Below are 26,300 nucleotides of genomic sequence, written 5' to 3' on the forward strand. Positions count from 1 at the left end.
TTTTTTTTTTTTTTAATTTAAAGAAAATCTATATGAGTGACACCAATGTCAATTTATGAATTCCTCAATTACTGAATTTTCAATCAATCCACATTATTAACTGTTTTATTAATGAAGAAGTTTGGTTTTTGGCTTTGCAGAAAAAAAAGAGTTTTCTTGAGCCTATTAACACATATTAATTATCTTGTGTCGAAGAGCATGAATTTAAAATTAGCTGCACCTTTCCTGTTCAATTGTTGTTCTTGTCATCTCATTAATTTATATGCTAAAAAGAGGACACTGGGATTACAGAACAGTACGGATGGTGGATTTTTGGCTGCCATAAAGGGATAAGTATTTTTTAATTTTTAACGTATTCTTCGTTATTTAACATAGTACATTGTGTTTTACAGAGATATTATTAAATAGGTTTATTAGCGTTTGTTAGCTTCTTATTTTGAATTTAACCAGCGATTTTTGAAAGTTACGTCTCCATGTGTCAGCAACAATATTGTTGAACTAGCCGCCACATTGTAGTCGATAGGAAATAGCTTAACATATATATATATATATATATATATATCTCGAACTGATGGCGTAAAGTATAGAGTTAAACTAGATAGCATAATACGAAGCACTGTAATAAGCTAACAGATTAGGAATCTGTTAGCTTATTATAGTATTATCAATTAATCAAAAATATTATTAATCTTATTTAATTTCATTGTTAATTAAATTGTATTTAAATGGAAATCATGACCCAAACTAGAGCTGCAAAGCAAAGATCACAGACTAGCAAGAGTGCTGTGGCTCGGGGGAGAAACGAAGGGGACGATTCTCCAACGCATCACAGTCTCAAAAAATGTGCAAAATGTGAAATGTTTGCCAACCTTTCTAAAACAGGACATGATCTAGCCAAAGAGGATGTCTTTGTGTGTGTGCTAGGTGTCTGGAGTGTCAAGAAATTAGGCACCAACTCACCGTTCTGATGGGTGAGGTATAGAGTAAATGCCCTCGAAGAAATTAATGAGGGGCCCATCAAGCTCTCAGCTGCCCAGCTCAACGACAGAGCTCACCAGGCAACACAGAGGCAATCTCCAAGGCAGAATGTGCTGGTCCCAAAGGAACTAGTTATTGTTGGTGACTCTATTGTCAGGGAGACGGGATATATACTTTGCAAGAAGGATAGGTGGAAAAGGACCAGGCTATGTCTGCCAGGGGCAAAAGTTGACGATGTTGTAGAGCAGATATCATCTTTTAAGGGCACAAAAGGTGATGTTGTACACGTTAGAACTAATGACATTAAGAGTAAGAGATCTGCAGATTTACTCAACAAGTACAGGTCAATGTCGAAAAAAAAGTCGCGACTTATGGTTGAATGTGAAAATGTCTGCAATTCTTCCCAGACACGATAAGAGGGAGTACATGATGAGAGCCTTGTCGATCAATTCGGCCCTGGAGAGATTGTGCAAGGCTCAAGGGGTAGAATTTTTTTTAGCCTGGTCTGTGCTTGTTGACAGGAGAGACTGCTTCTACAGGAATGGGATACACTTCGATAGAAAGGGTGCAAGAATATTTGCTGATGCTTTCGAGACAGTGTTAGGTGGGTCGGAAAACTGCTAGCATGAAGGGATATACAGACTAAAAGGTTAACAATGGCCGCAGGCAGAGGCAAAAGTGATTCTTGCACTGCTTCTATTAGAATGGGCAGCAGACTGGAAAGCAAGGTAATGGAGATTTCCAGGACTGCTGGGAATCATAGTGGAACAAGTAAATACATGGGCTGTGTTAGGGTGGTTAGGAGCAGGAACAGGTGCATGTATACTTGCATGTACACCAATGCTAGGAGTATAGTTAATAAAGTTTATGAGCTTGAAATGCTAGTGAACATATCCAAAGCAGATATTGTTGGGATATAAGAGGCGTGGTGTCACACAGATATAGGCAGTGCAGAGTTGGAATTTGGGACGTACAATGTATATAGGAAGGATAGAAAGGGAGGAGGGGTTACGCTGTTAGTTAAGAAACACAAAATCTAAGGAAGTGCATCCAATTGATGTTGGTGGATAATGCAGTGTTTGGTCTGTTTGGTGTGAAATAAGCACTGGGAAAGGAAAAATGAGTAGGTGTGTGTTATAGACCTAATGAATCTGATGAGTATAATGGGCAATTGTGCAGTGAAATAGCGTGGGCCAGTAAATCAGAATGTCTTATAATGGGAGATTTTAACTTTAAAGATATTGACTGGAACTTGTGGGTTGGTCACTCACACATTAGCAGGACTTTTGTGGATTTATTGGATGACTGTTTTCTACAACAACATGTTCGAGAGGCAACCAGAGGGTGTAATACTCTTTATCTGATATCAGTAGTGATTCTTCGTGCATTAAAAATCTGCAGATAAAGGAACCACTGGGCGACAGTGATCACAATGTATTGATATGGGTATTATTTAAAGATGTGCATCTACCATCAAAGGCTAAAGGGAAGGGCTTTTGCTTTCGTAAAGGTGACTACAGAGGTCTCAGACAGTTTTTAAATTCTGTACAGTGGGATCACAACTGATGATGTTACCAACAGTGAATTCTAAATGGGAAGCTTTCAGGGACTTAATTTTGGAGGCTACTGGGCTTTTCACATTCCAACTAAGAAATACTGTTCAGGGTATAGGCGTAAATGGATGTCAGATGAATTAATGAGGCTAGTGGCAGAGAAGAAGAATGTATGGGATGCATATAAAGTATCAAGCAATACAGATGCAATCGAGAGGCAACCAGAGAGAGTAATAGTCTTGATCTGATTATAAGCAGAGATTATTCCTGCATTAAGAATTTGCAGATAAAAGAACCACTGGGTGACAGTGATCACAATGTACTGATGTTGGAATTACATAAAGATGTAACTACCATCAAGGCTAAAGGGAAGGGCTTTTGCTTTCGTAAAGGTGACTACAGACGTCTCAGACAGTTTTTAAATTCTGTACAGTGGGATCAACTGATGATGTTACCAACATTTAATTCTAAATGGAAAGCTTTCAGGGACTTAATTTTGGAGGCTTCTAGGCTTTTCATTCCAACTAAAAAATACTGTTCAAGGTTTAGGCCTAAATGGCTGTCAGATGAATTAATGAGGTTAGTGGCAGAGAAGAAATACGTATCGGATGCATATAAACTATCAGGTGACACAGAAGCCTATGGCAGGTATAAACTAGTCTGTAATCAAGTCACAAAGGAGGTTAGGCAGACAAAGACAGATTATGATAAATCTTTGGCAAAAGATGCAAAGAAAAACAGCAAGGAGTTCTTTACTTATGTAAACTCTAAAAGGAAAGGGATGAATCAGATTGGACCACTTAACATAGATGGGTTGACTATTGATGATCATGCTCAGGTAGCTGATAAACTGAATGAGTATTTTGCATCTACATTCACAGATGAGGAGTTCTTCAATGAGGGGAGTGCCAGAAGTTTATCAAATGCTAACAGGGAGCTAAGTGATTTTGTAATAACTGAGAGCAAAATGGAGGAGAAATTGTTGAAGTTAAACATAAGGAAGGCACCTGGGGTGGACGGGATCAATCCAGTTATATTAAAGGAGGCAGCAAAGGAAGTAAACAAACCCTTAGCCATAATTATGAGAGCTTCCTTGGACTCAGAGGAGATCCCCATGGGTTGGAGGTGTGCAAAGGAGGTTCAAAAGGTGACACAAGTAACTACAGGGAAAATAATGGAATCACTGGTTAAAGAAGCATTGCAGGATCATCTAGACAAGACTGCGGTAATAGTTAAGACACAGCATGGGTTTGTTAAAGGGAGGTCTTGTCTGACCAATTTGATTGCTTACTATGATGTGGCCACAAAGGAACTGAATGCCAAAAATAATTTTGATATCATATACTTGGATTTCAGAAAAGCCTTTGATACTGTTGCACATGGAACACTGCTGTACAAATTGGAGAGGTATGGCATCAAGGGTAAGCTGCTACAATGGATAAAGGGATGGTTGAGTGTGAGACAACAGAGAGTGGTAATCAATGGACACTGCTCTTCGTGATCAAATGTTATTTGTGGAATTCCCCAGGGTTCTGTGTTGAGCCCATTGTTGTTTTGAATATTTATTAATGATATTGATGAAGGTATATCAGGTTTAATGTCCAAGTTTGCAGATGATACAAAGGTTGGCAGGGTTGTTAACGACAGTAATGACAGTATGCTACTCCAATTGGATCTAGATAAGTTGGGAAAATGGGCTGAGAAGTGGCAACTGGAGTTTATCATTGACAAATGCCAAGTACTGCATATGGGTAGCAATAACCGAAGAGAAACGTACCAACTGGGTGGTACTATACTCAGGGAAGTGGAAAGTGAAAAAGACCTGGGGGTAATTGTGCAGTCAAATATGAAGTTCGCTGAGCAGTGCAGACGGGCTGACAGGGCAGGTCATGGAGCCTTGTGAATGATATATAGGAATTTTGCTAGCAGATACAGGGAGGTGATAATCCTGTTATACAAGGCAATGGTCAGGCCACACCTAGAGTACTGTGTACAGGTCTGGAGGCCTCATTTTAGGAAGGATGTGGAGTTGCTAGAACGAGTACAAAGAATGGCAACAAGATTGGTGCAGGGAACAAAGGGGTGCTCTAATCAAGAAAGGCTTACATTCTGAAAATTGCAGCACCTGGAGAGTAGGCACCTGCAGGGTGATCTGACTGAGGTGTAAGGCCTTGAATGGGTTGAGCAAGTTGAATGCTGATGGGATTCTTTGTCTTGCTCAGACTAAGAACCTGAGGGGACACAGTTTCAAATTGAGGAAAGATGGTTATAGAATAGATGTGCGGAAATTTGCCTTTAGCCAGCAGGTAGTTGATTGGTGGAACAGGCTTCCATCTTTTGTTGTGGAAGCTAATAGCCTAAATAAATTTAAGGCTGAGCTGGACATGCATTTGGAACAAATGGAGGGATGAAATTGGAGGGTTTTTTTTTTTTTAGCTGATACTGCATAAGCTTGCTTTCTTGCATCGTATGCCTCTACTAATGCTAATTAATGAAGTGCTGGCTTGCATTGCATTGTTTACACCTTGCAGTGATGGATCACTGACCACGGCATGTATGATATTCAATTTTTGTTTCTTTCATGTTTCACTTGCCAACAGTAAAGATAATGTCCAAATGTGGGTATTTTTAAACATATGAAAAAATGTCTAAGGCATGGAAAAGGGATTTTATTCTAAAAAATAATTAAAAATATACACAATATACATTTAATAATATAAAAAAATATATATTCACAATTGCATTCATAATAGATTAAAAACAAAAGGTGGCATCAAAAAGTGAACTTTAATTTTTTCATGCCGATTTTAAGGTTATAAAATCGGCATAGGTGATCCCAAGATGCATCTGTCAGTTAGAAGCAAATTTAAGCATTCAATGGGATTAACATACACTTGAAAATGTTGTTACATTTCAGAAAAAAAAGAAAGATGATTTCATATAAGTTATAAGAAAAAGTCAAAAGGATTAGTCCATTTAAAGATATGTATTCATAATCAGTGACTATGAATACGTACCTTTAAATGGGGTAATCACATAAATAAAACTATGTTTAAGAATAATAAACACATGTGATAAAATATAATAAGAAACAGGGAGCAGAGAATGATTTTTCTATAATCAAACCATGCAATTGCATCTGGTTTAAAAATTGAAGGGAGGCAGTTATATGGATTTTTCTTGAGAATAATAACTATACTAACCATTAAATTAATATATAAATATTAATTTAATGGAAAAAAATGTATATTTATATATAAATATTAATTAAAAAATGAAAATTCCCAACACTTATGTGTAATATATTAAATAATATATTAAAATTTGATATTAATATTATTTTGGTATTATTATTATTTTGATATTATTTTGGTTAATATATTAAAATTTGATGCTAAACAGCATCAATAACTACATTCAAAAATATCAATGAAAAATAAAATACAAACAAACAAAGCTTATTACTAAGAAGAGTGACTTGTAATTATTAAGCAAACATAACATAGCATCATTACATACTGACAACAAATAGATTTTTCAGGTCACTAGACACCATTCCCAATTCCTAGAGGCCTTTTGGGGTGGGGGGATATGAATAGCTATAACTTATTTCCCTAAAGAAATATGAATGGTGAAATTTATGGATGTTAGAGACCAACTAAAATTTAACAGCCCTACTGGGTAAGCAAATCTATTAGTTTTACATATAAAATTTTATGAAGCTGCTTGCTTGCACTAGAACATAAAGTGCTGAAGGACATCATTTTAAACACAGAACTCAACAATTTTAATAATGGCAACACTGCACTGTGCTAGCATAGCATAATTTAGATTCTTTAATAAAGATTTAAGAGTTATCACATTTTACAGTTATTAAATAATATTTAATATTTTCCAATGCATCACTGCCTAAAAAAATGTGCAACTTGTGAAATGTTTACAGACTTTCAGGAACAGGACATAATCTAGCCATTAAATAATATTTAATAACTATAAAATGGATGCCCAGTGAGTCTTCCCATTTGGACTGTAATGGGAGTACTACTACAAGACGTCCACCAGCTGATAATCAACAGTATTTTAACCAGTGTTTTTTTTTTTTGGGACAGTATGCAAAGGTACAGTATACCGGCACCTACTGACATGTCACATTTGGATGTAGTACACTTCGAAATTTTTTTATCACATAAATTTTTTTCACATGTTTACCTACTGTTCAAATAAGATTAAAGTTATTTAACTAGATTTGCATTTTTCGGTCTATTGTTAAGACATTAGCATTAGCATTAGTAGAGGCATTTGATGCAAGAAAGCAAGCTTATGCAGCATCAGCCAAAAAAAAAAAATTAAGTAAAATAAATAAATAAAAAAATAACCACTTCCACTTCACCCCTCTGTTCATTCGAAATACCTGTCCAGCTGAGCCTTAAACTTATTTAGGCTATCAACTTCCCCGACAAGGGATGGAAGTCTGTTCCACCTACCAACCACCCGCTGGCTAAAGGCAAATTTCCGCACATCTCTCCTACATCTGTCTTTCCTCAATTTGAATTTATGCCCTCTCAGGTGATTATTCTGAGCAAAAGGAAGAATCCCATCAGCATTGAGCATGCTCAAACCATTTAAGGCTTTGTACACCTCTATCAGATCACCTCGCTGGTGCCTAGTCTCCAGACACTGTAATTTGCAAAACTTAAGCCTTTCTTCGTAAGAGCACCCCTTTGTTCCATTCACTAATCTTGTTGCCCTTCTCTGTACTCATTCCAGCAGCTCTACATCCTTCTTGAAATGAGGCCTCCAGGCCTGTATACAGTACTCTAGATGTGGCCTGACCATTGCCTTATACAAGGGAATAATCACCACCTTATCCCTGCTAGAAAAATTCCTATATATCATTGACAATACACCATGAGTTACTCTTGCAACCCGTCTGCATTGCTCAGAGAACATCATATCTGCCTGCACAACCATCCCCAGGTCCCTTTCATTCTCTACCACTGTCAGCGTAGTACCACAGAGTTGATACGATGCTCTGGGGTTGCTGTTTCCCATATGTAGTACTTTACATTTGTCAATGTTAAACTTCATTTGCCACCTCTCAGCCCATCTGCTCAACCTTTCCAGATCCTGTTGCAGCAGCATAGTGTCAGTAGTGTCCTTGACAACCCTGCCAACCTTCGTATCGTCTGCAAACTTGGACATTAAGCTTGATATACCATCATCAATATCATTTATAAATACAGACAACAATCAAGGACCCAATACTGAACCCTGAGGGACTCCACTAATAACATTAGTCCACGATGAGCAGTGTCCATTGATTACCACTCTCTGTCTTCTCCCCCTCAACCACCCCTTTATCCATAGCAGCAATTTGCCTCCAATGCCAGACTCCTCCAATCTGTGCAGCAGTCTTCCATGTGCAACAGTATCAAAAGCCTTTCTAAGATCCAAGTATATAATATCAAAGTTATTCCCTGCATCCAGTTCTTTTGTGACTGCATCAGAGTATCCAATCAAATTGGTCAGGCAAGACTTCCCCTTAACAAAACCATGCTGTGTCCGAGCTATAACTGAAGTCTTGTCTAGATGATCCTGCAGTGCTTCTTTAACCAGTGCTTCTTTAACCAGTGCCTCCATTAATTTCCTGGGAACAGAAATTAAACTCACAGGTCTATAATTACTTGTGTCAGCCTTTGATCCTCCTTTGTGAATTGGGGTCACATTTGCACATCTCCAGTCCATGGGTACCTCCCCTGAGTCCAAGGAAGCTCTCATAATTATGGCTAAGGGTTTGCTTACTTCCTTTGCTGCCTCCTTTAATATAACTGGATCGATCCCATCCACCCCAGGTGCCTTTCTTGTGTTTATCTTCAACAATTTCTCCTCCACTATACTCTCAGTTATTACTAGATTCTCTAGCTTACTGCCAGAGTTGAATACACCTCTGGCATTCCCCTCGCTGAATAACTCCTCATGTGTGAATGTCGATGCAAAATATTCATTTAGTTTGTTAGCTACCTGAGCAGGATCATCAACAGTTGACCCATCGATATCAAGTGGACCAATCTGATTCATCCCCTTCCTTCTAGAGTTTACAGAAGTAAAGAACTCTTTGCTGTTTTTCTTCGCATCCCTTGCCAAGGATTTCTCATAATCTGCCTTCGCCTGCCTAACCTCCTTTGTAACTTGGTTACAGATCAACTTGTATCTATCATAGGCTTCTGTGTCACGTGTGAATTTGTATGTATCCCATGCATTTTTCTTCTCTGCCATATGCCTCATTCGTTCATCTGACATCCATTTAGGCCTAAACCTTGAACAATATTTCTTAGTTGGTATGTAAAGCCTAGTAGCTTCCAAGATAAGTTCTTTGAATGCTTCCCATTTTGAATTTGCTGTTGGTAACATCATCAGTTGATCCCACTGTATAGAATTTAAATACTGTCTCAGTCCATCGTAGTCGCCTTTACGAAAGCAATAACCCTTCCCTTTACCCCTAATGGTATTTACCTCTTTGAGTAAATCCCACTTCAGAACACTGTGATCACTGCCACCTTGTGGTTCATTTATCTGCAGAATCTTAATGCATGAAGAATCACTACTGATAATCAAATCAAGAGTATTACTCCCTCTAGTTGCCTCCCGAACATGCTGATGTAGAAAACAATCATCCAATAAATCCACAAAAGCCTTGCTAGTGTGTGAGTGACCAGCCCCCAAATTCCAGTCAATATCTGGGAAATTAAAATCCCCCATTATAAGACTCTCTGATTTACTGGCCCACTCTATTTCCCTGTACAGTTCCTTATTATACTCATCAGAGTCATTAGGCCTATAGCACACTCCTACTCTCAATTTTGATCTCCCAATGCTTATGTCACACCAAACTGACTCAACACTGCATTGTCCAGCGATGTCGACTGGCTTTACTTCCTTGGATTTTATGTGTTTCTTAACTAATAGCATAACCCCTCCTCCCTTCCTATCCTGTCTATCCTTTCTGTAGACATTGTACTCCCCAAATTCCAGTTCTGCATTCCTTATATCTGTGTGACACCACGTCTCTGAAATCCCAACAATATATGCCTTTGATGTTTTGAGCAATACCTCAAATTCATCAAATTTATTTACTAAACTCCTAGCATTGGTGTACACGCAAGTATACATGCATCTGCTCTTCCTCTTAGCAACCCTAACACAACCCATGTGTTTACTTGTACCGCAATGGCTCCCAGCAGTCTCTGAAATATCCTGCATCTTGTTTTTCAGGCTTCTGCTCATTCTAATAGAAGCAGTGCAAGAATCTCTTTCACCTCTGCCAGTGGCTACTGTCAATCTATTGGTCTTTGTCTCCCCCCAAGCTAGCAGTTTTCCGACCCACCTAACACTGCCTCGATAGCATCAGCAAATATTCTTGCACCCTTTCTATTTAAGTGTATCCCATCCCTGTAGAAGCAATCTCTCCTGTTAACAAGTACATTCCAGGCTGAAAAAAATTCTACCCCTTGAGCCTTGCACAATCTTTCCAGGGCCGAATTGATCGACAAGGCTCTCATCATATACTCCCTCCTATCGTGTCTGGGCAGAATTGCAGACACTTTCAAATTCAACCCTAATTCTCGGCTTTTGTTCAACAGTGACCTGTACTTGTTAAGTAATTCTGCCGGTCTCCTACTCTTAATATTATTAGTGCCAACGTGTACAACTATATCACCTTTTGTGCCCTTAAAAGATGATATTCGCTCTACAACGTCATCAACCTTTGCCCCTGGCAGACATACCCTGGTCCTGTTCCACCTATCTTTTTTACAAAGCATGTTCCCCGTTTCCCTGACAATAGAGTCACCAACAACTACTAGTTCCTTCGGGACCAGTGCATTCTGCCTTGGGGGTTGTCTCTGTGTCACGCGATGCCCAAGTGCAAGCTCTGGCGTTGATGTGGGCAGCTGAGAGCTTGATGGGCCCCTCAATTTAGTTTCTTCGAGGGCATCCACCCTGTCCTTCAAGCTCTCATATAGGCCCACAAGAACGCCGAGTTGTTGCCTGATATCGATACACTCCTTGCATCGCGCACACACAAAGACATCCCCCTTGGCAGTATCATGTCCCGTACCCGATTGCTCTGCAAACATCAAGCAAACAGTGCATTTTATAAGGCTGTGAGTCAGAGGACAACTGCCCCCCTCAGTTCTGCTCTGAGCCACAGCGCTTCCATTAGCTTGAGCCTTTTGCTTTGCTGCTCTGGTCTGAGTCATGATTCTATTAATTTATTAATTAATTATAATTAATTATATTACATTTGTAATCTAAGTCGTTATATGTATTTATTTAAACGTAAAATTTAACTGCTAACGAAGTTCAACTAACGCTGTCTAGTACGGCATACAACTATCGTATCACAATGGCGGGAAAATTACGAACGGTAGCGGAGTTGAAACACGTGGAAACCTTTACCGATACTTTTATGCAATTACAAGGCCGAGTAAAGAATAAATACACCAAGTTAATCATTTGGTGAGAAGGAAGTTAAAAAATTGTCAATTAGGTCACAGTTAAATGAAAGAGATATAATTAATAGATTTCGGGAATACTTAATTGATAAGACAGTATCAGAAGAATTGAAGCATTTGATGAATGCTCTGAGTACAATACCAATTTCGTCAAGTGAATGTGAACAAGGATTTTCACAAATGAATCTGATCGTCAGCCCAAACACAGCTTCGTTGATGACAAAAACAATTTCTTCACTACTGTTTCTTAAATTTGTAGAATTACCACTGACACACTTCAATCCAGCAATATATGTTGATTCATGGCTGCTTCATAAACGTCACTCAACAATAGACACAAACAGTAAGAAAAGAAGTCGGCATAGTGTGTTGGATGAGAACTTAATAAAAACTTTATGAAACTATTTTTACTTATTACTTATTGTACTCACATTTTACTTATTTTTTTATATACTTGAATAATAAATTTATGCTTAATAAACTGTGTGTTAATATACTTAATTTGTTGTTCTTCTTCCAAAAACATTACTACTGAAGTAACAATATCAGGATATAATTTTTTTTTAGTTTACTTTTCATATCCTTTTAATTTTCAATTTTTCCTGATAGCAAAGAATGAGTACCGGCACCTATTTTTCTAAAAAAAAGCACTGATCTTAACATAACTTGTACTTTTGGTACAAGTTTGGCTAATAACTGTGGTTCACAGGTGAATTCATCAAATAATCCTGTTGCATTGCCTGAACTGTTCCACTGAGTTGAAGAAATTCAAAGGTGGATGAAAGGCTACTACTGTTCTAGAGTTGCCAATGATATAAGTTTTGTTTGCAATAACAATTACTGTGGAAAAGTGTAAATAATTCAAGTCAAATTTGTAAATCCCATAACTACACTATACTTAACTATCCTAACCAGCATCAATAACTACAGGCAAATATATCAATGAAAAATAAAAAATAAAACAAATACAAACCAAGCTTATTACTAAGATTGGTATGTAAAAATAAGCTTATTACTGCATAACAGCATCATTAATGGTGCAGAATCTTCATTTCCATTAGTTGGAAATGAATATTCTGAAACTGATGCTTACTGAAAATCAGTACGCATTGGTTCCCACCTCTAACTAACTTAGCCTCTAAGTTGATCCTGAATGAACTTAGAGGCTAACCCCCAATCCATAGCCAAATATAGAAGAAAAATCATCGACACCCTGTGTTACTGCTAAAGGGGTTGATATATTCTCTAGAGATGTCAAGTATAAACATTTGATTAACACTCATACCAATCTTCTTTTTTCTGAAATAATCAAATCGAAAATGAAAAAGAAACTGTCAGGAACTGACAGTTTCTTTTTCCAAACAGAAACTTTTTGGAAGATGGAAATTAATTTTTAATATAACACCTAACTCTTATTAATGTTATGAGAGGTTCTACAAATCTCTCATAACATAGAGGATCAAGTAAATAGGAGCAATGGGATATTAACTAGTTTTAACTTAAATTCTTATTTCTACTTAGAAAGACATTCAATCAGAACTTCAGGATATTAAGTCTCATTAAAGTAGGTTTGACATACATAAATGGGTTCTGGGAACGAAACTATAGATGTGAGGATGTGACTTCTTGAGCTCCTGCAAACGGATGTTTTCATAGAGATTTTATCATATTTTTGATTAATTAACGTATTAATCAGTGTTTTAAAATTTTTTATTTATTTTTTTTCTTTGGTAGTTATTGGCGCATCAGCTTCTGTGGCCATAATGCACCTCCCAAGGTTTTTGCAGTACTTTGATCCAAGCCCGAGGCGGGATTCGAACCCGCGACCTTTGGGTTGCCAGGCAGACACTTTACCCACCCGGCTAGCCCAGTCGGCATTTTAAAAATAGATGAAAATTGGCTTAAAAGCATTCATTAGCTAATTTCTTAAATTTAGCTGGTGTTTTGGTAAGTTACAACTTGCTACTCATACCGCTATTGTATGGGAGTTTTGGCATGAATATCGCAGCATTTAACCAGTAGCGCAGAAGAATAGTAGGGTTTTAATTGTAATAAATAATTATAATATCTAGTTTTACATTATACCATATGCTATCAAGTTTGAGATATACTTGGTATATCTTGAACTTGATAGCGTAAGGTATAACGTAAAACTAGATATAATACATATCTCTGATATCACTAGATGTAATAGGCATTAGCTTAGTATAGTATTGAATAGTCAAGTATAGTACAGTCAATTAATCAATTAAATTTATTAACCTTATTAATTTTCAATCTTAATTAATTAAATCGTATTTAAATGAAAATCATGTCCCAGACTAGAGCAGCAAAGCAGCTAGAGTGCTATGGCTCGGGGGAGAACCGAAGGGGCCGATTTTCCAACACATCACAAGGCCTAAAAAAATGTGCAACTTATGAAATGTCTATGGACCTTTCTGAAACAGGACATGATCTAACCAAGGAGGATGTCATTGTGTGTGAGAGGTGCAGAAAGTGTCAAGAAATTAGGCACCAACTCAGCGTTCTGATGGGTGTCTATGAGAGTTTGAAGAGTAAAGTAGATGCCCCCAAAGGAATTAAAATGTAGAGCCCATCAAGCTCTCAGCTGACCAACTCAATGCCAGCGCTCACTCTTGTGCATCACAGGAAACACAATGGCAATCTTCAGGGCAGAATGCAGGCTAGTTATTGTCTGTGACTCTATTGTCAGAATATAAAATTATTGAAATATATTGTGCAAAAAGGATAGGCGGAATAGGACCAGGGTATGTCTACCAGGGGCAAAAGTTTATGACGTTGTAGAGCAGATATCACCTTTTAACAGGTAACGTTGTACACATTGGCACTAATGACATTAAGAGTACGAGATCTGCATATTTACTTAGCAAGTACAGGTCAATATTGAAAAAAAGTTGTGAGTTGGGGTGAAATTTGAAAGTGCCTGTAATTCTGCCCAGACATGACTGGGGGGAGTATACGATGAGAGCCTTGTCAATCAATTCGGCCCTGGGGACATTATGCAAGGCTTATGGGGTAGAATTTTTTTCAGCATGGTATGTGCTTGTTAACAGGAGAGACTTTCTACAGGGATGGGATAAACTTAAATAGAAAAGGCAGAAGAATATATGCTGATGCTATCGAAGCAGTGTTAGGTCGGTCAGAAAACTGCTAGCATGGAACAAGTAAATATATGGGGGCTGTATTAGGGTAACTAAGAGTAAGGTGCATGTATACATGCATGTACACCAGTGCTAGATAATATAGTAAATAAATTTGATGAATTTCAGGTGCTGCTCAAGACATCAAAAGCAGATATTATTGGGATATCAGAGGTGTGGAGTCATACAGCACAAGAAATGCAGAATTGGAATTTGGAGAGTATAGAAAGTATGGACAGGATAGAGGGGGGACGAGGGATCATACTGTTAGTAGAGAAATACATAAAATCTAAGGTAGTGCATACAGTTCACATGGATGGAGAGTGCAGTGTTGAGTCAGACTGCTGTGACATAAGCACTGGGAAAGCAAAATTGAGAATAGGAGTGTGTTATATGCCAAATGACTCTGATAAGTAAAGCGAACAACTGCACAGAAAAATAGAGTGAGCAAGTAAAGCAGATTGTCTTATAATGGGAGATTTTAACTTCCACAATTCAGACTGGAACATTTGGGTTGGTCATTCGCACACTAGCAAGACTTATGTGAATTTATAGGATAATTGTTTTCTGCAGAAGCATGTTCGAGAGCAACCATAGGGAGTAATACTCTTGATCTGATTATCATCAGAGATTATTCATGCATTAAGAATCTGCAGATAGAGGAACCACTGTGGTAGTGATCACAGTGTATTGATGTGGCATTTACTTAAAAATATAACTACCACCAGGGGTAAAGGGAAGGGTTTTTGCTTTCGTAAGGGTGACTACAGTGGTCTCACAGTTTTTAAATTCTATGCAGTGGGACCAACTGATGATGTTGCCAACAGCAAATTCTAAATGGGATGCATTCAAGGAATTAATCTTGGAAGCTACTAGGCTTTTCGTACCAACAAAGAAATACTGTTTAAGGTTTAGGCCTAAATGGATGTCAGATGAACTAACGGGACTTGTGGCAGAGAAGAAAAATGCACGAGATGCATATAAATTATCAGGAGAACAGATTGCTATGGTGGATATAAGATAGTCTGTAATCAAGTCACAAAGGAGGTTAGGCAAGCAAAGCCAGATTACAAGACATCTTTGGCAAAGGATGCAAAGAAAAACAGTAAAAACATCTTTCCCTATGTAAGATCTGGAAGGGAATGGATAAATCAAATTGGTCCACTTGATATCAATGGTGCAATTGTTGATGATTCTGCTGAGGTAGCTGACAAACTGAATGAGCGTTTTGCATTTACATTCACGCATGAGGAATTATTGCTACAAGTTTATCAAAACGTAACTGGGAGCTAAAGGATTTTGTAATAACTGAGAATAAAGTGGAGGAGAAATTGTCGAAGTTAAACATAAGAAAGGCACTTCGTATGGATGGGACCTATCCAGTTATATTAAAGGAGGCAGCAAAAGAATTAAGCAGTCTCTTAGACATGATTATGAGGGCATCACTGGACTTGGGGGAGGTCCCCACAGACTGGAGATGTGCAGGTGTATCCCCAATTCTCACAGGGGGATCAAAAGGTGAGTTGGATACAGGCATGTTAGTTTAACTTCTGTTCTTGGGAAAATAATGGGTCACTGGTTAAAGAAGTACTGCAGGATCATCTACACAAGACTGCAGTTATAGTTCAGACAGCATCGGTTTGTTAAGGGGAAGTTTTCTCTGACCAATTTGATTGGATACTATGATCTAGTCACAAAGGAACTGGATGCAAAAATTGGAAACACATTTTGCATCCCATAGGAATAAATGGAGGTATCGTGAAAAAATCGTAATTGCGAACACAACAGCACATTGTTTTTTTTTTTTTTGTAATTAGTTCCAAGTCCTTGGAAGTTGGAAATTTCGCTATATTACTAAGCTATTTATCTCTCTAAAAGGTCATTTTTATAATGTAAATTGCACTACCCTTTCATCATTATCATATATTTCCGTTATAAGAATCAATTTTGAACACCTTTGTGAAATTTTTCTAAAGCATGTTTCTGGAGGTCACGACCATATTTGCATATGTGGGTTTTTATGCTATTATGGTGTTCCCCTTCACTGAAATCTTCAGTCATATAAAAAACAAATTTTCAGAAACTTCTCTTCATTCCTATTTACGTATTACAACGATGAAGGGAAAGCGACCAACAAAAAGTGCAAGTTTTGGTAGTGCCAGAAAATGAAACAAAATTGATTTAGAAATGAAGATGAAAATGATTAATAATTAAGAAGCAGGACAAAGTTTGTCATCTATTGCAAGGGAATTAGGTCTCGCTGCTTCAACAGTGAATACTATTTTAAAGATCAGTCGCATATAAAAGAACATGTCAAAGGATCAATGCACTTAAGATCAACAGTAATATGGATGGAATGCCACCCCCAGTTCATGGAAAGCAATGGGTGGTTTAATAGGTTCAAGCATTGTGCTGGTTTCCACAGCGCGATGCTTGAAGTATGCAGTGTAGTCGCCAGTGCCAATTCTGCAGCTGCACAGAAATTTTGTGATGTGTTGGAAAAAATTATTGATGAAGGCGGCTATTCAATGCAGCAAATTTTTAACATTGATGAGACTGCTCTGTATCGGAAAAAAATGCCGGATCGAACATACATTGACAAGGAGGAAAATACAATGCCAGGTTTCAAGACGTCAAAAGATAGGGCCACGCTCTTGTTTGGGGCTAATGCAGTGGGAGATTACAGATTAAAACCACTGCTTGTGTACCATTCTGGAAATCCTCGTGCATTTGAGGGCATCAATAAAGCCATCCTCCTGTGCATTTCCAATCGAACCAGAGAGCACAAATAACAATATCTCTCTTTGAGGATTGGTTTAAATTCTGCTTCATTCCCAAGGTTGAAAAATATTGTAAAGACAATGACTTTCCTTTCAAGATTTTGTTACTTATAGATAATGCTCCTGGACATCCTATGCATCCAGATGATTTCAGTTCAAATGTGAGAGTCATATTTCTACCACCAAACACACTTCACTCATCCCACCTATGGATCAGGGTGTTATTTCAAATTTAAAAGCATACTATTTATGCACACCATTTGCTCAGGCGTTGTCTGGAGTAGACGGTGAGAAAAATTTTGTTAAGAGTCTTTTGGAAAACTTACAATATTTACCACGCCATCTTAAACATTAATAAGATCTGGGCGGAAATTACTAAAAGTTGTTTAAATAGCACATGGAAGAAAATATGCCCATGGCATGTAAAAGGCTTTGAAGGGTTTTAAAAAGACAAATCATATAAAGAGGTTACAAATAAGATTGTAAAGGCTGCAGAGCTATTTCAGTTGGAGGTTGCTGCCAAAGACGTGGAGGAGTTAATAGAGGAAGAAGAGAAGGAATTATCTAATGAAGAACTTATTGATGTGCAGGCAACGATAGTGAAAGAAGAAAATGCTGATGAAGCTCAAGTTGAACCAAATGAGGAGCCAAGACTCTTCATCACCAGAGAGATCGCAATGGCAAGGTTTGAGTAAATAGAACCTGACAACAAACGATTCTTAAAAGTTAACAGAAGGGTGAATGATATGCTTGCTTGCTACAAAGAAATCTACAATGATAAGAAAAAAGCCACCTTCCAGTCATCCATTAATATGTTCTTCAGTAAGGTTGAGCAGCCGACCCCTTCTAAATCTCCACAGCCCTCAACCTCTGCAGCGGTGTACTTATCAGCTGAAGACAACGATTCTGGCGACAATGCTCAAGAAGTAAAACTTACTGATGTTATGCCCATCTCCTCTCTTTTTTGTAATTTTATAATTTTGATTTTTTTTTTTTTTATATTGCACGATTTTGTAATTTTTCCGGTGCATGAGATAAAAAATTGAATACATACAATAAATAATTGTATTTACATGTTCATAGAACATTTCTTTTTTGATTCAATCAATTCAGCGAGCACAGTTGCGAGAGCTGCACAAACATGGGGGAAATTCCGACTTACGTAGTGTTCCGTGGAACGCTACATACTTATGCAAGGGTAGTGTTCTGCGGAACGCTACCCTTGCATGAGTAGGGGAGTTCCTGTACTGAATATGTTTATTTAAAAATCACAGCAACAATAGAGTGTAACACATTGAAAACATTTATTACTTAAAATAATAATTAACACATGTACTAAATGGGAACGGAAATTTCAATGAGAAAAACACTTAAAAATGAGAACTATAAAAAATATGCAAATTGGCATCCCTGCAAAATTTGTATTACAAAATGAAATTAAATGGTAAAGTACTCTCATGCTCACAAACAACAAAAATAATAATTTTAACTTACTTCAATTGGCATATTTCTTTTATAGATGCTGCCTGCGCAGTTAACACATCATCTACAGGTAAGTCACACTTCTGCTTGTTAATGTTATTTAATAACTTTTGCAAGTAAGGGAAACACCTATCCTGTTGTTTCCACAATATCATCATTAAATGAATGGCTTGTGCTTTAAGTGTGGGATGTTGTGCAATCAGCTGAATAACACCAAGCACAGGACCTACACAAAGCTGTTAAAAAAGGGAACTCACATAAAATCATATTATCTAGTTAAACAAAAAATAAATTGCATACATTTACACTGAAAGGCAAGAATTCATTGGATACGTGGTTCCTGGGCAACGTGACACTGTCACCCCTCTCACTAGTGGACAAACCCACCACTTGGCAGGTATATAGGTACACTGCATCACAGCATTCACATAACCGGTAATTCGATGTCAATATGGATAAATGTCGTGAGTTAACTGACTTTGAAAAAGGGATGATAGTGATGCCCGACACATGGGTCACTCTATCATGGAGGTGGTACAGAAATTGCACTATCCCCATTCGACAGTATCAAGAATGTATTGGGAATATGCCATTTCTGGAATAACATCTCATCATGGAAATCACTGTGGGTGGAGAAAGGTGGTGGATGAATGTGGCCGTCAACATCTGTCTCACATGGTTTCAGCCAACCGTGGAGAGCAGCAGTGGCACAAATCACTGCTGACTTCAATGAGGGAAGTGCTAGAAATGTCTCCACCAGGACCATCAGGCGATCATTAGCTGCAATAGGTTATGGGAGCCACCAACCCACCAGAGTCTCATTGCTAACACCACGACATAGGACTTTAATGCCTCAACTGAGCGAAAGAACATCGGCACTGGACCTAGGATAATTGAAGACAGGTCTCCTGGTCTGATAAGCCACGTTTCCAGTTATTTCGAATGGATGGGAGGGTGCATATCTGGCAGAAACCGCACGAAACTATGCACCTGTCATGTCAACAAGGAACTGTTCACGCAGGTGGCCGGTCAGTAATAGTCTGGGTCATGTTCAACAGGCACATGTTGTGACCTCTGGTAAATCTAGATGCATTTCTGAACAGTTCAGGTTGTGTGTCCATCCGTGCAGACCATCTGCATTCCTCCATGGTCATAATGCACCCATAGGGCAATGTGCTTCCCCTACAGAGCCATGGTGTGGTGACTAGAACATGGTTCGAAAAGCATTCCACAGATTTTACCACCACGGAATGGCCTCCCTGTTCACCGAAAATTAACCCTGTGGAGAATATTTGGGATGCTGTTGAAAGGTCTATTCGAGCTTTGGCAGGAATGCGACGGAATTATGGGCAGCAGTGCAGCAAGCACGGATAGGTGGAAATACCTGTGGAACGCTTTCATGAACTAGTGGACTCACCATGTGACTGCCCTTATCCATGTGAAAGGTGGGTCCACCTGTTACTATGATTTCTGTCCACTCGGTGTATACATGTATTCCTAAGTGCAGTAAATTCCCACTATTTGAGGTAACTGTATCCGCAGTCATTGATTTAATATAAAATGAAACCTAAAAATATGTGAATTTTAAAGTACTATGAACATTTTCCACCATAAAAAACATGGGTATGGCTAAAATCATCTTGCCTGGTCAAAACAGCACTCAGTGGGTGGGGTGACAAAATTGCAAACGCGAATGTATCCCCACTAATCCTCGTTCAGTATGTGTTATGCGCTTGTCATGGAAGGTTTCGCTGTCTCCTTTTAATTGATATGCTTACGAAAGTGAAAAACCTATAGTTTTGCAGTGTGTTAGTGTAAACAGACTTTTTCGAGTGTGTTAACGGTTAAAAGAAAGTGACTTTATTGTGGACTAGTTCTTTTCTAGCCCCTACGAAAATATGGCTATGAATAACAAGGGAATTGGGAAAAGATCAAAGAAGGTGATGACATTAGCGAGTAAAACTGAGTTATTAGACAAAATTTCTAATGGTGAAAGTGTCTCGTCCGTGGCAAAACACTTTAAAATCAATGAGTCAACTGTATGATCAATCAAGAAATTGGAAGAAAAAATCTGCCAGTGTCCGTGAAAATGCACTAATTGCTTCAAACATTTGCTCTGTAACTCATGATGCTAAACTAGAAAAAATGGAAAAGGCTTTAAATCTGTGGATAGAAGACCAAAGTCAAATTAAAATTCCATTAAGTTCACTCATCATTCATGAAAGGGCAAAACACCTTTATGAACACTTTAGCGAAACTGGTGATAGCACTGGTGGGATAAGTTTTTAAGCTAGCAAAGATTGGTTTCAAAGATTTGTTTGAAATTTCTAATAAATATTACATTTAATATTAAATTGTTTTGCATTTTCATTTTGATGCCTTTTGCTAGTATTTCACTATGTACTGTCTATGTTTGTCTATGTACATAGTACAGTGGTTTTTTTTGTGACGGTATGCAATGGTACGGCGTACCGGCACCTTTATTAACAGTGACATTTGGATACAGTGCACTTCGAAATTTGTAATATTCCATAAATTTTTTTCACATGTTTACCTACTATACAAATAAGTTTAAAATTATTTAACTAAATTTGCATTTTTCACTGCCTATTGTTAAGATATTTTCTATATAAAACTGTATAACCATTTTTATAATTCTAAATTACTCAGTCGACCTCTGCTTAACGAAGTCCTTTTATAGCAAATTATTTTGAAATCCCCTTGGAAGATACATTTAAAATTCTTTCCGTTGAGCGAAGAAAATTTCATATAGCGAATGGATTAGGAGAGAATTAACTCGGTGCGAACTGTTCGCATTTCTGGCCTTCAGACAATTTAGGCAATTAGTGCTGCTGTGCGAATTAAGAGAGGTAAAGGGATTACCATTCTACAACTTAGTGGTTGTTTGTTTGTTATTTGGTTTTTAGGAGCATTAGCAACTAAGGCCATATTGCTCTGGGATATGCGGTGGTCATTCCCTGACCTTTCCGCATCCTCCGTATTTGGTGGTCATGGGCCATATTCAAAAAAAAATTTTAAAGTTAGATTTCTTTAGTGTGTTACATTTTCCATATCTTGTTGCTTGTAAAAGTAAAATTGAAAATATTCAAAAATTTTATTAAGTACATTACACAATTACATTTACTGAACAAAACATTTAATGAGAATTTTTTTGATAATTAACAAAATTTAAAATGCTGTTTTAGTTCACTTTCCGAGCAGGCCGTAGGTTGGACATCTCTGTGAATCAACTGTAAGCGCCCCGTTTGAGAATTGGGAGGGAGTGATTTTCTTTTACCCCGACAAATAATTATCTGTTGTTTCGTGGAAGTGTGTTATCCACATTTTTCCGTAAATTTTCCCTATCTCTGTTTACATGGTCACAGTACCTGAATAATCCGAATGACACCGACCTTTTGGACAGTTTCAAAAAAAAAAAAAAAAAAAAGAAAAGAAAAATATCAAATTTAAGAACTAGTGACAATACTGATGACAAGAGAAGGAAAACGAGGATAACGAAGGTATTAAACCTTCTAAACATGAACTGTTAGCATTTGGTAAAAATAAAATTTTCACCAAATAAAAATTCAATTAGAAAATTACAGTTAAATGAAAGAGATAAAATTTGTGGATTTCGCGGGAATACCTGATTGAAAATATGGTTTCGGAAGAACTGAAGCATTTGAGGGACACTCTGAGTACGACACCAATTTCACTGAGTGAATGTGAATGAGGATTTTCACAAATGTTTCGAAGTTTGCAGATGATACAAAGGTTAGCAGGGTTGCCAGCCCAACCAGAGCTTCGTTGATGACAAAAACAGCTTCTTCACAACTGTTTCTTAAAATTGCAGGCCCACCGCTGACCTGCTTCGATCCAGCAAAATATGTCAATTCGTGGCTGCTTCAGAAACGTCATTCAGCAAGAGACACACAAAGAGGAAGAAAAGAAGTCGGCATAGGGTGTCTGGTGAAAACTTAATAAAAATTTGGAATATTCTACAAAAACTTTATTATGAAATTATTTTTACTTATTATTTTTAGGGTTCTTCGTTAGACTACAGATCCTTATAATGTCACTCAGTCATCTGTCTGTCAGTCCATCTGTCACAGCATTGTATCTCTGGAACCACTCAACCTACTGACTTGAAATTTTGCATGGGTTTGTACATCGTGTGGGCCAACATAATGCCATATTGATCGTTGTTGACAAAAATTTGTCTGAGAAATGGGGATAAAATGTGGGGGGACATAAAAAAATGTTGACAACCTACAGCTTATTATACACCGTTGGAAAGAGCTCAACTAGCAGGTTTAAAATATAAGTTTGGAAAGAGCTCAACTAGTAGGTTTAAAATATAAGTTTGGAAAGAGCTCAACTAGTAGGTTTAAAATATAAGTTTGGAAAGAGCTCAACTAGTAGGTTTAAAATATAAGTTTAAAATATTTTTTAAATTAAAAATGGCGGCGCCAGACAGGAAAATTTGAGTAATTTTCGTGTTCCCCCATCTATTTCCATTGCTAATGGAGCTAAAAGTTTAAAAATCACATTAACTATGCATTATTCGATGCTTATCAAGGGATGACTATTCCGATTGAAATGTATCATTTACTTTTTGTGTTAAAATTAAAAAAAACAATTTTTTATTGCACTTTGCTTCTTTGTACTAAGTAACTCTCCTTTTGGTAACAAAAAGGTTGCTAAATAGTTAGTTAATAATTCTATAAAGGTCATTTATAAATTTTGCGATGAGAAGCACTTTTTAACAATTTGCAAAGCTGGAATTGTCCCAGCAAGGAGGTACTCAGAGAGCCAGTGTTGAGGCGGCGATGGTGGTGGGGAGGCACCTGCGTAGAGCCTTCCATGGCCCTCACCTGCACGTTGCTTCTCTCCCAAGACTTTAATCGCTTCTCCAGGAAGAAGTCGGAGTCACTTCTTCCACCCTTGTCATTCATAAACAACTGGAAAGACTCAAATAGAAAACGTTTTTGTTAGTTCCTCAGTTTCAGGCCAAGCTGGGGTACTAGAAACATTTTCATTTACCATAAAGCTCTCTATTTGAGATACTACACTAATGACCATTCGTGACTACGGACCCTTCATCCTGAGTGCCTGGCACTAAGTAGTTGACCAATTTATTTACTTATTTTTTTTATATACTCGAATAATAAATTTATGCTTAATAAACTATGTTAATATATTAAATTTGTTGTTCTTATTCCAAAAACATTACTACTAAAGTAACAATATCAGGGAAAAAAATTTTAGACGTAATTTTCAATTTTTCCTGATAGCAAAGAATGAGTACCAGCACCTATTTTTTTTACAAAAAAAGTACTGTGTATGTACATATAATACATACATACACAAAATTTTAGACTATTTTTTCTTAAAAGATTTCATACTTTGAAATGGAACCCTTTTATTACTATGGGAGCCATAACTCAGTATTCGCGTTTACGGTATTCACAGCATTTCTCAGGAACATAATCCCCACGAATAGTGGGGGTTTACTGTATATTTAAAAAAAAACACAAATTAGCACATAATGCTCTAATATTATTAAATATTTCAGAAAAATATGAACATCCTTCAAATATACATAACAGGAATAATCATATTTTAATAAAAATATAAATTTATCTGTAGGTCACATGGGACCTGAGAGATGCTGTCTGAGCAAACAATCCTGCAGTACTTTTCAATTAACAATAAAAAATTTAAAATTTCTAGCTTCTTAAACATAGTCAAACCTTTTCTGTAATAATTGCTGAATTTGTTTTTGCAGGACAATCAAACACAATTCAACAGTTAGGTGCCACATGATTATCTTTGTAACTATTTTTGTTAAGACTAACATGGGAAATGATTTCACCAAAACTGATATGAAGTTTTGAAAAATATGTTTGTATATTGGACAAGGTTACTTGCCTTTTCTCTCCCACTGTTAAATAAACATCTACAGTCTCAAATGTGTTGTTTATGAAAGATATGTTAATGTTTGTTTGTTATTTGGTTTTTAGGAGCATTAGCAACTAAGGCCATATTGCTCCGGGGATATGCGATGGTCATTCCCTGACCTTTCTGCATCCTCCATATTTGGTTGAAAGATATGTTAAAGATTTTGCTTAATAATGAAGGGGAAATGGGGAAACAAAACATGATATTTACAACATGAAAAATATTCAATCAAGATGGGTGCTATTCTGCAGAGGCAAGATGCTTACATTTCAAATTCTGCATTCCACAAAGTATGCCAAATTTTAAATGGAAGTAGATAATAGTATCTAATATATACACATTTTTAAAATTTTTTTAAAAGTATTTGTACATGTAACAAGGTGAAAATACATATGCATACAAGAATTTAAATTTTCATGCACTGAATGGTTCTCCGAACAGTAAAATGGAAATAACTATTAGTCTGTTTCATGTTACATTTTATGGTTTCATAATTTTGTGTTTTCATTTTAAGTAAAATAATTTTTTTTTTTTTTTGAGCTTTCTAAATATAACATAACCTTGGCATAAAATACATAGCATTTTTTAAATATTTAATATTTTTATTAAAAATTATTCACAATTATAAGCATTGGAATCCATTACGAAAATAAAAAATAATGATGTATCACAATATGAATTTAAACAAAACCAAAAACTTTTTCCAGAAATCAGAAAAAAAAAAAGAAAAGAAAAAAAAAGTTGTGTGCCTGTCAGGTGCATGCAACTGCTTTTGCAACAAACTGGGGCACAACTGCTGATGGGTTAACTATAACTGCTGGGCAAATATTTCTGTCTCTACAGAGTGGAGACAATGTTGGGGGTAAGGTTGTCAGGCTTATAGCTATGGTTCTTTTAGTGGAGAAATGAAAGTAGGTATCAGCACCAGTACACAATAGTCTTTGTTGTTTAAGGGCTTTACGGTGCAAGAACAGCAGAAGCCATAATGCACCTAACTATGGTGATGTTAAATACATAGTTCTATCTGTATAGATGTTATTCAAGTTTATACTGCATTGTACAGTTTTATTTGTTTGAGGAAATCAAAAATTTTGGTCACATGGGGTGTGTCTGCTAGTAGGTCAGAAATGCTGAGAGAGAGGTGTTCGTCGTGGGAAATGAGATAAACATAGCTTGTTGCTCAGTACTGTACTTGGGACAATCAATAAGTAGAAGGTGGACAGTGAGCTGAGCGTTGCAGTTTGTACACAGTGGTGAGTCAGTGGCTGCAAGCAAATAAAGATGTGTCAGGTGCATGTGGCCTATCCTTAATCGGGCTAATGCAACTTCTTCATGTCGGTTCTCACGTATACTAGATCTCCATGGTTTTAGATCTTTTTTTATGCCAAGTAGCTTATTGTTGACTTAATTCTGCCAGATATGTTGCCATTGTTCAAGGCATCATTTATTTCTAATGTACTTAAGGTCAGATGCAGGTGTAGTGAAGGTTGTTGTTGTTATTTGGTTTTTAGGAGCATTAGCAATTAAGGCCATATTGCTCAGGGGATGTGCAGTGGTCATTCCCTGACCTTTCTGCATTCTCCGTATTTGGTGGTCACGGGCTCGAACCCCGGTCTAATCAAGAAGTGTGTACTACGCACTGCTGCTCCTGCCCACCTGGCTACGGAGGTGCCTGTAGTGAAGGATTGGTCTATAGGATCGGTAGTAGTTTTGGCAGCTAGGTCGGCCTGTTCATTTACAGAAATTCCAGTGTGACCAGGGATCCAACATAACAGAACTTGTTGTTTCTTCTGGTTTAATTTAGTCAGAGTATTCCAGATCTGTCTAAGGGGTTATTTTTTGTATTGTGTTGTATAGCTTGGATAGTACTAA

The 26,300-nt window shown here is 37.2% G+C and overlaps 1 protein-coding gene across 2 annotated transcripts in view; it reads right to left on the bottom strand.

Moving 5' to 3' along the window:
• The window catches only part of LOC150083319 (focadhesin-like), a 457,209-nt gene that overhangs the window by 392,375 nt on the left and 38,534 nt on the right, over window positions 1–26,300 (bottom strand). For both annotated transcript variants that reach the window (XM_090377973.1, XM_090377972.1), the window contains exon 3: window positions 18,480–18,703. In XM_090377973.1, coding sequence (XP_090234099.1) covers window positions 18,480–18,703 — 224 coding nt within the window. The remainder of the gene's footprint in view (window positions 1–18,479; window positions 18,704–26,300) is intronic.

The sequence above is a fragment of the Mastigoproctus giganteus genome, chromosome 7 (genome assembly GCF_048544385.1).
Source record: "Mastigoproctus giganteus isolate SK-2022 chromosome 7, ASM4854438v1, whole genome shotgun sequence".
NCBI classification, from domain to species: domain Eukaryota; kingdom Metazoa; phylum Arthropoda; class Arachnida; order Uropygi; family Thelyphonidae; genus Mastigoproctus; species Mastigoproctus giganteus.